The sequence below is a fragment of the Oryctolagus cuniculus genome, chromosome 1 (assembly GCF_964237555.1).
Source record: "Oryctolagus cuniculus chromosome 1, mOryCun1.1, whole genome shotgun sequence".
Lineage (NCBI taxonomy): Eukaryota > Metazoa > Chordata > Mammalia > Lagomorpha > Leporidae > Oryctolagus > Oryctolagus cuniculus.
In genome coordinates, this window is record NC_091432.1 from 180,192,044 (window position 1) to 180,206,331 (window position 14,288).

Here is a 14,288-nt window from a genome sequence, read left to right on the forward strand (position 1 = left end):
CTTTCCATTTTTATGCTGAGATATGATTAAGAATGGACAGTTAACATTGAAATGTGATTGGACCAAAAGGGTATGAACTAATGTAATGGACCAAAGCGAGAAACTCAGCAAGGCCTGTTTGTTCAGAATTTTCTTGCTCTTTCCATGTGGCATTTCTTCCTCTCAGACATGATAGGACCCATTCTCTAATGAAGGTCTTATGATCTATCAGACAAGGGAGATTAGAGAATTTCTTTATGGTCAGCTCTTACACCGAAAGGTATGGGAAAATTTCATGCTTTTAAGCAGTATGTCCTGCCTTAGGGAGACAGAGGTTCTAGTTTATGTGACTTGCCTTGAGGAGGAGGGATTCTGGTTTGTGACTTGCTTTGGAGAAGACTGAAGGGCAAGAGAAAGGAGGACAGGAGAAGGTCAGAGAGATCTTGATTCTGAGGCTATCCAAAGTTCTTTAGTTCAAGGTATTCTGCATGCCAAACTGCCATAATTTTGGGTATTGTTTTCTGAGCACCAATGCTTGTTTGCATATTATAATCACCTAGAGCTCTTATAAAAATCCCAAAGCTCAGGCCGCACCTCAAACCAGATAAATTACAATGTTTGGGACATGGTATGGCTTTAGTATGTTTTTGAAGCTTCCCAGCTGATTCTAGCACACAGACAAATTTGGAAACTACTGTTTTAAATTATCATCATGTCAAGCCCCTTGACCTCAGGCAGGTAAAAAAAAAAAAAAAAAGCTGAAGAAACAAATTTATTAAGGTAAAGCTGAAGGACCAAATCTGCATTTCATTTCCTTGTTACCTCTTCCAAGGTTCTTTTCCCCTTTTCTCAAAAGCAATTAAAGATGAAATCCTACTTAATTTAAAATTCACTAAATATTTACCTATTACAATATTCAGCAGGTTCATGGAAAATGGAATTAAAGAAGCATTTATTTTGGTGCAAATTTTTTTCTCAAAATATGTATTTCCCATGAACTTTTTGAAATACCCTCATGTGTCTTCAAGGAAATTCAAGTCTCAAGTACCAAATTTATTGCAGCCACTTGGTATTACCACAGTATTCATAATTTAGTGGTATAGTTTATGTGTGAGTATGTATGTATGAATAAATACATAAAGTTAAGTAATGCACTCTATTCTAACTTCATTATACTAGTACATATGCAGAAGCTCACATATTTTATGAAATGTATCACACTATATCTCTTAAAAGAAAGGATTGTCATTTAAGTTATTTAGCAGTAAAACTCAATTTTTCACTGTGAAGATTAAGTGTTAAATTTCCTGCCTGACAGAACATTCTCCTAGGAATCAGTCAGGTGCAAAGAATTCTCAATTAGAAATCCTACAGTGGAACTTTAGGGACGTCAGAAGGTTCTATTTCTTTTACTTTTTTACAGTCTGAAATACAAGAAAGTTATTTGGATACTGAGAAAAATGGCGCTTAGTCATATGTAATAATACTATTCTGTATAATTATTACCTCATTAATATTTATTTCCCATAGTTGAATAATACTTACCAGAACGTGCCCATTCAGTGATGAATGATAACCAGGAACTGTTTATACATTCAAAAAGAAAACAGAATTTTTGTTTCCCTGGCAAAGTGAAATTTTTAGGGAAAAGCACAGAATAAATGAATATATTAATTAGATTATAAAGAGTTGCAAAATTGCCATCCCAAAATAAATAAGTGTGGCATAAGGATTATTTTGTGCTGGATGCAATTAAGAAAAAACGGGTTTAAGAAAAGCTTTCTACTTTCCTCATGAAAGTAGGATGTAAATTTACAAAAGTGTCCCTTCCCCTCTGTCTACCAGGAAGGACTAATCACTGGGATGCCATCACAGAATCCTACTAAACAAGGGTTATTAGCTAACCTTTACCAATCATTAGTGTCATACATATTTGCCTTCTCATAGTTTGCTGTTCTTTGTGACTCAAGGTCTTTTTCTTTTTTCTTTTCACTTGTGTAAAAATGTTTTGTTCTTTGTTGAAGATGCTAAATGATCTGTAGTCCTAAACCACTACTTTGAGCTACTGACTTATGTATATTCCCATTCATTATATGTGATACACACGTCAATAAACTTATTTGTTTTTCTCTTGTTAATCAGTCTTTTGTTGTAGGAGCCCCAGATGACAGCTTAGAAGGAAAGAGGAAGAATAATTTTTTTCATTTACAATTATAGGTTCTACTTGCATTTTCTCTTATCATTAAATCATTTATTTATTGTCTTGTCAGTTTTCCACAAACACATCATAAGTGCTTGTGAGTCTATATCTTTATTCTGACTAACTTTGTATATCTCCCAACCAGTGCATTTTATTCTTGTTCAAAAGTATTTTAAAAGACACTGATGATCTTTGACCTTCCTTTTATTTTTTAGTTCAGGAATGTATCATACTATTTTTGTTCTTTTGAAATTTTAAACCTTAGTCGTAAAACCCTTTCCACCTTTCTCACTTTTTCTGTTTTCCCTTTTTTTTCCTAATTTCCCTTTTTTCAGATTTCAAATTTAGAGTTAACATATAATAGTAACATTTTAATGGGATATTGTATTAGAAAGTTTTTCATTACTACTGTGAAATACCTGAAGCAGCTAACGTTATAAAGAGAAAAAGTTTAGTTAACACACAGCTATGGAAGTCCATGGCCCAAGATCAGGTTGCCCCATTGATTTGGCCTCTGATGAAAGTGGGAAATCCAATGGTGGAGAGTGTGCAGAGGAAGGGCTAACATGGGAGGCCAGGAAGCAGAGACAATGACTGGGCCCAACTCGGGCTTTTATAACCAACCCTTTCACAAGAAGTACCTTCTGATGACATGTCCTCATTAACCCAAGGACCTCCTTCAAGGTTCACCTTTCATATACAGTAATCATGTTATGTTGTTATGTTCTTAGTACCATTATTTTATGACTTGTGGGTTTAAAGTCATGCATGAGTTCAGGAGCCAAATCATGTTCAAACTATATTTTGTACAATGTAGTTTTTCAGCTTGTGCATACAACGTGTACTGAGCAAATTAGGTAATTCCCATTTCCATTTTCTTATCATTTTTTAATGTTTAGAGTCTTTGATCTCCTTTCCTCTAGTTCTTCCTAAAAGATAAAATATTCACACCATGTTGCTGTGGAAAACTAGAACTTATTTCCTCTAACTCTGTTTTGGTACTTGTTACTCAACCTTCAGCTATTCTCCCTACCCATTGCCCTTCCTGGTCTCTAGTAATTACTGTTCTACATTCAAGTCAACTTTTATTTTAGCTTCCAAATATAAGACAATATCTGGCATTTTATTTATTTTTTAAAAGATTTATTTTTATTTGAAAGGTAGAGTTACAGAGAGGGAGGGAGAAAGAGAACTCCCATACACTGGTTCACTCCCCAGATGGCTACAACAGCTAGGGCTGCTCGAGGCTGAAGCCAGAAGGCCAGAACTCCATCTAGGTCCTTGCCATGGGTGGCAAGGTCTCAAGCACCTGGGCCATCTTCTGCTTTTTTCCAGGTATATTCGCAGGGAGGTGTATAAGGAGTCCAGCAGCTGAGATTCGAACCCACACAGTCATATGGGATGCTGGTGTCTCAGTCAGCCACATAATCCGATGCACCACACCACTGGCTCCTGGCATTTGTATTTCTGTATCTGGCTCATTTCATGTACCATAATGTCCTCCAGTTCTATTTGCTACAAATGGCAGTATTTCATCCTTTTTAGAGCTGAATAATGGCCCATTGGATGGAGATATATATATATATATCCATGGATATATATATATATATATGGTATAGACATATGATATATATAATATGATATATATATGTATACCATATTTTCTTTATCCATTCACCTGTCAATGGGTAGTCCAAATATTGGCTCTTGTAAATAGTGCTGCAATAAACATATTAGAGTGGATATGTCTTTAAAATATTGATTTTTATTTCCCTTGGATATAAGCCCAGAAGTAAGATATTTGGATCATCTGATAGATATATTTTTATTTTACTGAGGAACTTCTATACTATTCCCAATGATGCCTGTAATAGTTTACATTCCCACCAAGAGTTTATAAGGTTCACTTTTCTCCATATCCTTGCTAGCATTTGTTGTTTTTTTCTTTTTGATAATAACCATCCTAACTTGGTTTTGATTTGCATTTTTCTAATGGCTAATGATAATGAGTATTTTTAAATATGTTTGTTGACTACTTGTATTTATTATTTTGAGAAATGTCTATTCAGATCACTTACACATTTTAAAACTGGATTTCCTTACTGTTGAAATTTTTTAATTTGTTATATATTGTAGGTATTAATCCTTTGGCCTGTTAATGGTTTGCACATGTTTTCTCCCATTGTGCAGGTTATGCACCTTCACTTGTTTATCGTGTCCTTTGCTTTGCAGAAGCTTCTTAGTTTGCTATATTGCTGTTTGTTTTGCTATTGTTGCCTGTGCTTTTGGTGTATGGTCTTATCTTTCTCCTATGTTTTCTTCCATTACTGGTGCAACTTCAGATATTTCATTTAGCTCTTTCCATTTTTAGTTGATTTTTCTAGTGTGAGAGTTGGATTTAGGGGAAATAAACTTCAATCATCTGTATGCAGATATCCAGTTTTCCCAGCACCATTTATTGAAGAGGCCATCCTGCTTCAACTGCATGTTTTTGGCAGTTTTGTCCAGAATCATATTACCGTAGATTTGTGGGTTCATTTCTGGTGTCTGTTTTGTTCCATTGGTCAATGTGTCTGCTTTTTAGCTGGAACCATACTTTATTGGTTCTTATAATTCTGTAGTATGTCCTGAAATCAAGTGTTTTAATGCCTGCAGCTTTTTTCTTTTTGTTCAAGATTTCTTAGGCTATTGGGAATCAATTGTGTTTCCATATAACTTTTAGGATTGCTTATTCTAGTCTGGTGAATAATCACACAGACAGGATTATGTTTATTTTGTAAATCATTGGGTAATATGGAAATTTTAATAATATTAGTTGTTCTAATCCATGAACATAGAGAATCTTTCTAGGCATTTTTTATCATGTTCAATTTCTTTAGTAGCTGTTTTGTAATTTTTCATTATAGAGATATTTAACATGCTTTTTAAAATTTATTCCAATGAATAATATATTTTTATAACTATCACGAATAGGATTGCTCTTTGTTAGAGAGTTTGCTATGGGATTTAAAAATGCTACTGATTTGTATATGTTGATTTTATTCCTACAGTCTTACTGAGTTTGTCTATGACTTCTAATAGTTTTTTGCTGGAGTCTTTAAATATTTCTATACATAGAATCATGTCTTCTGCAAAGAGGAATACTTTTTCCTGCCTAATTGCTCTAGATAAAACATCTAATACTATATTAAATAAAAACGCTGAGAATGTACATTCTTGTCTACTTCTAGGCATTAGAGGAAATGATTGCTACTTTTCCTTGTTCAAACTTTGTGTTTGTCATATATATTCTTTATTATGGTGAAGTTTGTTCTTTCTGTACCTATTTTGATCAATTTTTTAAAATTATGAATGGGTATTTTATTGAATGATTTCCCGGCATATTTTGAGATTATCATATGATTATTGTCTTAATTCTGGTCATGTGATCTTAAAATTTTTTATTATTTATTTTCATCAGCTTATATGAAGAGAGAGAGCAAGAACAAGAGAGAGAAACAGAAAGAGAAATAGAAAAAGAGAGAGAGTTTTTTTTCTGTCCACTGGTTCATTCCCCAAAGGCCTGCAATAGTTGGGGCTAGACCAGACCAAAGCTAGGAGCTCAGAACTCTCATCTGGTTTTCCCACATCAGTGGCAGGATCCCAAGGACTTGAGCCATAATCTGCCATCTGCCAAGATGCATTAGCAGAAAGCTGGATCAGAAGTGGAGTAGCTAAGGCTTTCACCAAAACTCTGATATGAGAAGTGGCTTGTGATGTTTTATGTTCATTAATCTGTGTGTGCTCAAACATCCTAGCATTCCTTTGGTAAATCCCACTTAATTATAGTGAGTGATATTTTAATATTTCGTAGAAATAGATTTCCATTATTTTGTTGAGAAATTTTATATTTGTGTCCATAATGGATTTTGGCATATGTTTTCATTTTTGTCATATCTTGTCTAGTTTTGGAATCAGGATAATCCTGGCCTCAGAATGAGTTTAAAAGGGTTCCCTCCCTTTTGCAATAGTTCGAGAACACTGATGTTAGCTCTTAAAAGGTTGATAAAATTTAAGGTAGATGTTTAGTATCACACTTGGAAAACCCACATTCCAAATTGGAGTGCTAGGTTCAAGTCCTAGCTCCATTCTCAATTTCAGCTTTTTCAATTTCAGGCAGACAATGATGGCTCAAGTAGTTGGAACTTCGCTACTCACATTGGAAACCTAGGTTGAATTCTCCATCCTGTCCTGGCCCAGCCCTGAGTAGCATTTTGGGAGCAAACCAGCAGATGGAAGATCTCTCTCTGTCTCTCAGTGAGTGATCTTCTCTGTGATCTTCTTTGTATCCTTTTACAGCTTTTGTCTTTAAGCCTATTTTGGCTGAGATAAATACAGCTATTTCTGTTCACTTGTGGTTTCCTTTTGCATGGAATATATTTTTACACCTTCTGACTTTCAATTTTTATGTATCTTCTAATTGGAGAATTTAGTCTGTTTGCACTCAGATTATTATTTTTAATTTTTATTTATATTATTTGAGATACAGAGAGAGAAAGAACACTTTCATTCACTGGTTCACTCCCTCAGTGCCCACAAGGGCCAAGGCATGATGCAGGTTTAAACCTGAGAGCTGAGAATGTTATTCAGGTCGCTCACTGGGTGACAGAAATCTGATTACTGCAGCCATCATTGCTGCCTCTAAGGGTCTATGTTAGCAGGAAGCCACAGTCAAGAACTAGACCTGGATATCAAACCTGGGTACTCCAATATGGAATATGGGCATATTATCAATGTCTTATGCATTAGTCTAAATATTATCTCCCTCAGGGTTATTGTTGATAAGTAAAGATTTAGGCCTGTATTTAAAACTTCTGTTGGGGCCGGCACCATGGCGCGGTAGGTTAATCTTTCACTAGTGGCTCCGGCATCCCATAAGGGCACTGGTTCTAGTCCCAGCTGTTCCTCTTATCAAGCTCTCTGCTGTGGCCTGGGAAAGCAGTAGAAGATGGCCCCAGTGCTCGGACCCCTGCACCTGCATGGGAGACCGGGAAGAAGCACCCGGCTCCTGGCTTCAGATAGGCACAGCTACGGCCCTTACAGCCATTTGGGGGGTGAACCAACTAAGGAAGACCTTTCCCTCTGTCTCTCCCTCTACCTATCTATAACTCTACCTCTCAAATGAATAAATAAAAATCTTTTTTTAAAAAAGATAGAAAAAAAGAACTTCTGTTTGTTTCAATTTCTTTTATTCTATTTCTCATAAGTTTAATACTTTCATTTTTTTAAAAAAAATTCTGGTTTCAGAACTTATGTGAAGATATTTTAGAAGAGTAATGTGGAGGTAATGAATTCCCTCATTTTTTGCTTGCCTTTGAGTATTTATTTCACCTTAATTCATGAAAGACAAATTTGCTGGGTATAGTATTATTTGTCAGTTTTTTTTTTTTTTTTCACAACTTGGAACATTCCATTCCATTACCTATTGACCTGAAAGTTTCCTAATGAGAAATCTGCTGTCATTTTAATGAGACTTGGTGCGTTTTTCTTGTAGTTTTAGAAATCTATCTTGTGCTAGTTTTTTGACAATTTGACTGTAATATTCTATGGTGAGGACATTTTGTACATTTGGGAGTCCTAAGGGCCTCCTGTAGTTGGGTGTTTGTATCTTTCCTGTGATGAAGGAAAGATTCAGGTTCATATGCCATATGAAATAGCCCAGACACAAAATGACAAATATTTTATGAGTCTACTTACAAGAAGTACTTGGAATAGTTTAATTCAGAAAGAAAGTCAATGGCTGGGGGAAAGAGAATTGGAAGTTACTGTCTGATGGGGTACAGAGTATCAAATTTGTGGCACAGCCGGTGCCGTGGCTCACTAGGCTAATCCTCCGCATTGCGGCGCCGGCACACCGGGTTCTAGTCCCAGTCGGGGCGCCAGATTCTGTCCCGGTTGCCCCTCTTCCAGGCCAGCTCTCTGCTGTGGCCTGGGAGTGCAGTGGAGGATGGCCCAAGTCCTTGGGCCCTGCACCCCATGGGAGACCAGGATAAGCAGCTGGCTCCTGCCTTCGGATCAGCACGGTGCACGGTGCACCAGCCTCAGTGCGCCAGCCACGGCGGCCATTGGAGGGTGAACCAACGGCAAAGGAAGACCTTTCTCCCTGTCTCTCTCTCTCTCACTGTCCACTCTGTCAAAAAAATAAATAAATAAAAATAAATAATTAACAAAAATTGTGGCACAAAGCGGGAATAAGAAGTGGTCATCCTAACTGGTGGCTTAACTTGCAAGCCAGACAGTTGCTCCTGTCTTTTCTACTTTGAACCTGTTCTTCAGGTGATTTGGGCTGTGGCCTTGCCTTGATCCTAAAACCTTCATAAATTCTGGTCTTTTCTGGAATTGGCACCTAGCTCTTTTATTCTGAAATCTAATCTGGATTCTTGATTTTCAGTTCTGACATCTTAAGAAAAGTATTCATTTGGTAGCATAACCTGGGTAAGCTTTTTGATTGAAGGTATTTATGAAGATTGTCAAATGCTTTTTTCCCTCTCTGTAGGATTTCACTATTAACATACTGTATGCTTTAGTTGTTTTATGCACCTTTATTAGTATAAAATTAACATGAAGGCAGGAAATCCTCCCCCCCATTTTATTCATTACTGCTTTGTCCCTTGGTATGTTATTGAATAATGAGTGGCCTTAGGGATGATACTGGAATCAGTGGATGAAGCTTCAGATACCTGAATTTTATTCCTTATGAGGGAAAAACTTTCTATTAGAAACATCAAGACTTTCTGGTCTGGCTCAGAAAGTAGAGCAAAGTATGTGTTTTCCAAGTCAATACTTAAAAATACTATAGAATTGATGGTAGTAGAGATTTAATACTATATAATCTATCATATTTTATAATGTAATCATATATTTAAATTAATTTTCCTTTTTAACATTGAGAAGCAATAAATGCCCTTGTTAAATAAAATGCTATATAAAAATCTATGGTATAATGTTATTTGGTGTTAAAATAAAAAGGCGTGTATGTAACAACTCTTCTTTTTAGGTTTGTGACTCCATTTCTGTTTCCCCAAAAGCAGTGATTCTGAAACACAGACTTCTCAAAGTTTGGGAACAATTACTGTGGAAACATCTCAGAAAATAAGCCCTATAGAAGATGGAAGAGACCAGAAGGAAACTGACCAAATAAAATATAGACAAATACAAGGAAAAGAAATAGTACAAACACATTCAAGTATGGATTGCAAGACCACAAAGGTATTAAAAATATTTTCTGCTTAATTGTAAGCTATGCTCTTCATTTTATCTTAAGATTTAATCAATAAATGTTGATAGTGATTTAAGACCTTAAAAATTGTCTTTGAAGTATATAATGAACATATTCATGTTCCAGTAATATTCAAATACTAGTTTGCTACATACAATCTTTTAGCATTCATAAAAATAGAAATAAACACTATTCTCATAAACAAAATATTTAAGATATTTATACCTCAGTATATATAAATAAATGTGCCCATTAGGTTATTATTACTTTCAGATAAATGAAATATACCAAGTGAAAAACTGCTTGTTTGTTGGCTTTTGTGATGATACAGTAATTTAATCTAAAATTTAAATTACTTGTTTCTATCTGACTACACACTGTATTTTTAAATCTTGAAAAATTTATGATCTAATGCAATTTATTCAATAATTCTTTTTTCAAAAAATAAAAGATTGATTTATTTATTTATTTGAAAGGCAGAGTCAGAGAGAGGCAGAGGCCAAGGTAGAGAAACAGAGCCGATCTGAAGCCAAGAGCCTGGAGCTTCTTCTGAGTCTCCCATGTGGGTGCAGGGTCCCAAAGACTTGGGCCATCCTCCACTGGTTTTCCAGGCACTTTAGCAGGGAGCTGGATTGGAAGTGGAGCACTGCAGGTGATGGCTTTAACCCTACACTACAGCAACAGCTCCTCAATAATTCTTAAAACTGATACATCATGGCCCCAAGTATTTACATTTTCAACATAAAACAGTGAAAAATTGAAGAAAGCTCATTTTATTTTGTGGTAAAAATTGGGTTTTCTTTGAAGTAAACCATAGGATTCTTTTAAAACCAAATAATTTTTTTTTTAAATTTTTGAAGTCTAGCCAGACCATCAGAGAAAATAATCAAGGAACAGAGGTCTATTTTTGTTAGTCACAGTAAATTTCAGACCAAAATTATTTGCGAAAAGCCTGTTAATTCAGTAATATGATAAATAGATTTTTGTAGAAATCATTTATTCTGCCCAATGTTATTTGGTAGGGAAATTTCTTTAGCTGTAGTAATTTATATCTAGTTTAATTAGTCTTAAAATACAAATAACTCATAACTTCATTCATATAACAAGACTGATATTTGATTAGATCTATGCATATTGTTGAAAATCACAAATTAAATGTTAATAAAATTCAAATTGTAACAAGTGTTTTTAGAAAGTATTACAAACTCTCACTAACCTCAAATATATTCATTATGTTGACTTTTTTTTTAAACTTTTATTTAATGAATATAAATTTCCAAAGTACGACTTATGGATTACAATGGCTTCCCCCCCATACCGTCCTTCCCACCCACAACCCTCCCCTTTCCCACTCCCTCTCCCCTTCCATTCACATCAAGATTCATTTTCAATTATCTTAATATACAGAAGATCAGCTTAGTATACATTAAGTATGGATTTCAACAGTTTGCTCCCACACAGAAACATAAAGTGAAAAATAATAGATGATTTTTTTTTTAATGATGATGAAAACAGAGCAGACCTATTGTCATGTTTAATCCCAGTGAGAGTCAAGTTGGGAATTGATAATTTCTTTTTTTTTTTTACAGAGGATCAGTTTAGTATGCATTAAGTAAGGATTTCAACAGTTTGCACCCCCATAGAAACACAAAGTGAAATATATTGTTTGAGTACTCGTTATAGCATTAAATCTCAATGTACAGCACATTAAGGATAGAGATCCTACATGAGGAGTAAGTGCACAGTGACTCCTGTTGTTGACTTTACCAATTGACACTCCTGTCTATGGCATCAGTAATCTCCCTATGCTCCAGTCATGAGTTTCCAAGGCTATGGAAGCCCTCTGAGTTCTCCGACTCTTATCTTGTTTAGACAAGGTCATAGTCAAAGTGGAGGTTCTCTCCTCCCTTCAGAGAAAGGTACCTCCTTCTTTGATGACCTGTTCTTTCCACTGGGATCTCACTCGCAGAGATCTTTTGCCAGAGTGTCTTGGCTTTCCATGCCTGAAATACTCTCATGAGCTTTTCAGCCAGCTCCGAATGCCTTTAGGGCTGATTCTGAGGCCAGAGTGCTATTTAGGACATCCGCCATTCTATGAGTCTGCTGAGTATCTCACTTCCCATGTTGGATCACTCTCCCCTTTATTTACTCCATCGGTTAGCGTTAGCAGGTACTAGACTTGTCTATGTGCTCCCTTTGACTCCCAGTCCCTCCACCATGACCAACTGTGAACTGAAATTGATCACCTGGAACAGTGTGTAATCATTCTTACTTTTCTTGATAATATACCTTCCCTAACATTTTGGTTAATTTTCCTGTTTGTAGACTTTATAGAATCTACACAGTGTATCTTTTGTATTTGATTTCTTTTTTTAAATACTAGGCAGAGTTAATTCATCTTCATGATTGCATATATAGTGAAAATTCATTCTCTGAATATACTACTGTTTATGCAGTCTACTGTTGAAATTTGGGTTGCATCAGTTTGGACTTCTTGCAAATTAAGCTGCAGTGGGCATTTTTCTGCATGTCTGTGTTGCACAAGTGCATGCATTTCTCTACTTTAGAACCTATGAATAGACTTACTGAACCATAGCTAATGTATCTCTAAGATTTTGCTTGAAAATTCTGTTTTCCAAAGTATTATACCACTTTGTAGTGCCCACCAACAGGCAATAGAAGTTTCTACTAGTCTTTAGGATCTGTTAGTCTTTTTCACACTTTTTGTATATTTTGGGTATATCACTGGGGCTTTACTTTAAGTTTCATTGAGAACTAACAGGGTGTTGACTACTTTTTTGTGGCTATTGGCCATTTTGAATTCCTTAGCCAATTGCCTCTTCCTGTCTTTTATTTGTACAAATGGAGTTGATATTTTTCTCACTCAAGTGAGAAGAGACAATCAACAGAAGCCAACAGCAAGATGACAGATGTTGGAATTATATTGCAAGCATTTTTTTTTTGACAGGCAGAGTGGACAGTGAGAGAGAGAGACAGAGAGAAAGGCCTTCCTTTGCCGTTGGTTCACCCTCCAATGGCCGCCGCGGCCGGCGCGCTGCGGCCGGCGCACCGCGCTGATCCGATGGCAGGAGCCAGGAGCCAGGTGCTTTTCCTGGTCTCCCATGGGGTGCAGGGCCCAAGCACCTGGGCCATCTTCCACTGCACTCCCTGGCCACAGCAGAGGGCTGGCCTGGAAGAGGGGCAACCGGGACAGAATCCGGCGCCCCGACCGGGACTAGAACCTGGTGTGCCGGCGCCGCTAGGCGGAGGATTAGCCTAGTGAGCCGCGGCGCCGGCCTTAAAGAGATATTTATTTATTTGGAAGACAGAGTTACAGAGAGAGAGAGAGAGAGAGAGAGATCTTCCACTCACTGCTTCATTCCCCAAATGGCTGCAGCGGGTGAAGCTGGACCAGACTAAAGCCAGGAGCTTCTTTCAGGTATCCCATGTAAGTGCGGAGGCCCAAGCACTTGGCCCATCCTCTACCACTTTTCCATTAACAGGCCATTAGCAGAGAGCTGGACTGGAAGTGGAGCAGTAAGGACTCGAACTGGCACCCATATGAGATGTCGGCATGGCATGCAGTAGCTTTACCTGCTATACCACATATGTGTAGCATTTTAAAGCACCTGTCATAAAAATGTTTCAATAGCAATATGGTCAAGCTTAACACAAATGAAAAAAAAAATAGAACATCTCAACAAAGACATAGAAAATCTCAGCACAGAAATAGTAAATATAAAAAAATCCAAATGTCAATTTTAATTTGAAAAACAAAGTAACAGTTTTATGTTTACCTCACAGATGTTGACAATAATACTTATCACCCAAAATTGGTTTGGATGTCAAGACTGATAACAAGAGAGAAGGAAAGCTTTATTATTCACAAAACGGCATTGATCATCCAAAAATATATCTATGGAATTATCAACAACTGATTTTTGACAAAAGTGTAAAAGCATTTCATGGTACCAGCCTTTTGGCATAGCAGGTTAAGCTGCCTCCTGCAGCACCGGCACCCCATATGGGCCCCAGTTTGTGTCCTGGCTGCTCCAGTTCTGATCCAGCTCCCTGCTAATGCAACTGGTTAAACAGCAGAGGATTGCCTGTGTGCTTGGGCCCTTGCACTCACAAAGGAGACCGGAAGAAGCTGTGGACTCCTGGCTTCTGCCTGGAGCAGATTTGGCCGTTGTGGGCATTTATGGAGTGAACCATTGGAAGACCTCTCTTTCTGTTATTTTTTTAAAAAGATTTATTCATCTATTTGAAAGAGTTACACAGAGAGAGGTCTTTCATCCAGTGGTTCACTCCTCAGTTGGCCTCAGCAGCCAGAGCTGCACCTATCCAAAGCCAGGAGCCAGGAGCCTCCTCCTCCAGGTCTTCCCACCCAGGTACAGGGGCCCAAGGACTTGGGCCATCTCCTACTGTTTTCCCAGGCCATAGCAGAGAGCTGGATCAGAAGTGGAGCATCATGGACTTGAAATGGTGCCCATAGGGGATACCAGCACTGCAGGCGGCAGTGTTAGCTCCTATGCCACAGTGCCAGCCCCAAGACTTCTCTTTGTTTCTCCCTCTCTGTGTAACTCTGCTCTTCAAATAAATAAAATCAATCTAACAACAACAAAAAAGCAATTAATTAAAGGAAATATGGTCTTTTCAACAGATGTTGCTACAGTAATTGTGAGCCTCTAAGAAAAATAAATAAATGATCGCTTCTCTGCCTTTTGGCTAAGATCAAGTGTAGAAAAATAAATAAATGAAATGAAAGGAATCTAGGCTAATCCTCCGCCTTGCAGCACCGGCACACCGGGTTCTAGTCCCGGTCGGGGTGCCGGATTCTGTCCTGGTTGC

The 14,288-nt window shown here is 37.2% G+C and overlaps 1 protein-coding gene across 20 annotated transcripts in view; it reads left to right on the top strand.

Moving 5' to 3' along the window:
- CNTLN (centlein) overlaps positions 1 to 14,288 on the top strand; it is a 396,518-nt gene that overhangs the window by 256,390 nt on the left and 125,840 nt on the right. For 14 of the 20 annotated variants that reach the window (XM_051845306.2, XM_070052667.1, XM_051845229.2 and 11 more), the window contains one exon: positions 9,247 to 9,427. In XM_051845306.2, the coding sequence (XP_051701266.2) occupies positions 9,247 to 9,427 (181 nt within the window). Of the gene's footprint in view, positions 1 to 6,334; positions 6,476 to 9,246; positions 9,428 to 14,288 lie in introns of those variants that run through there. The other 6 variants (XM_051845263.2, XM_070052674.1, XM_051845222.2 and 3 more) reach the window with 3 other exon arrangements.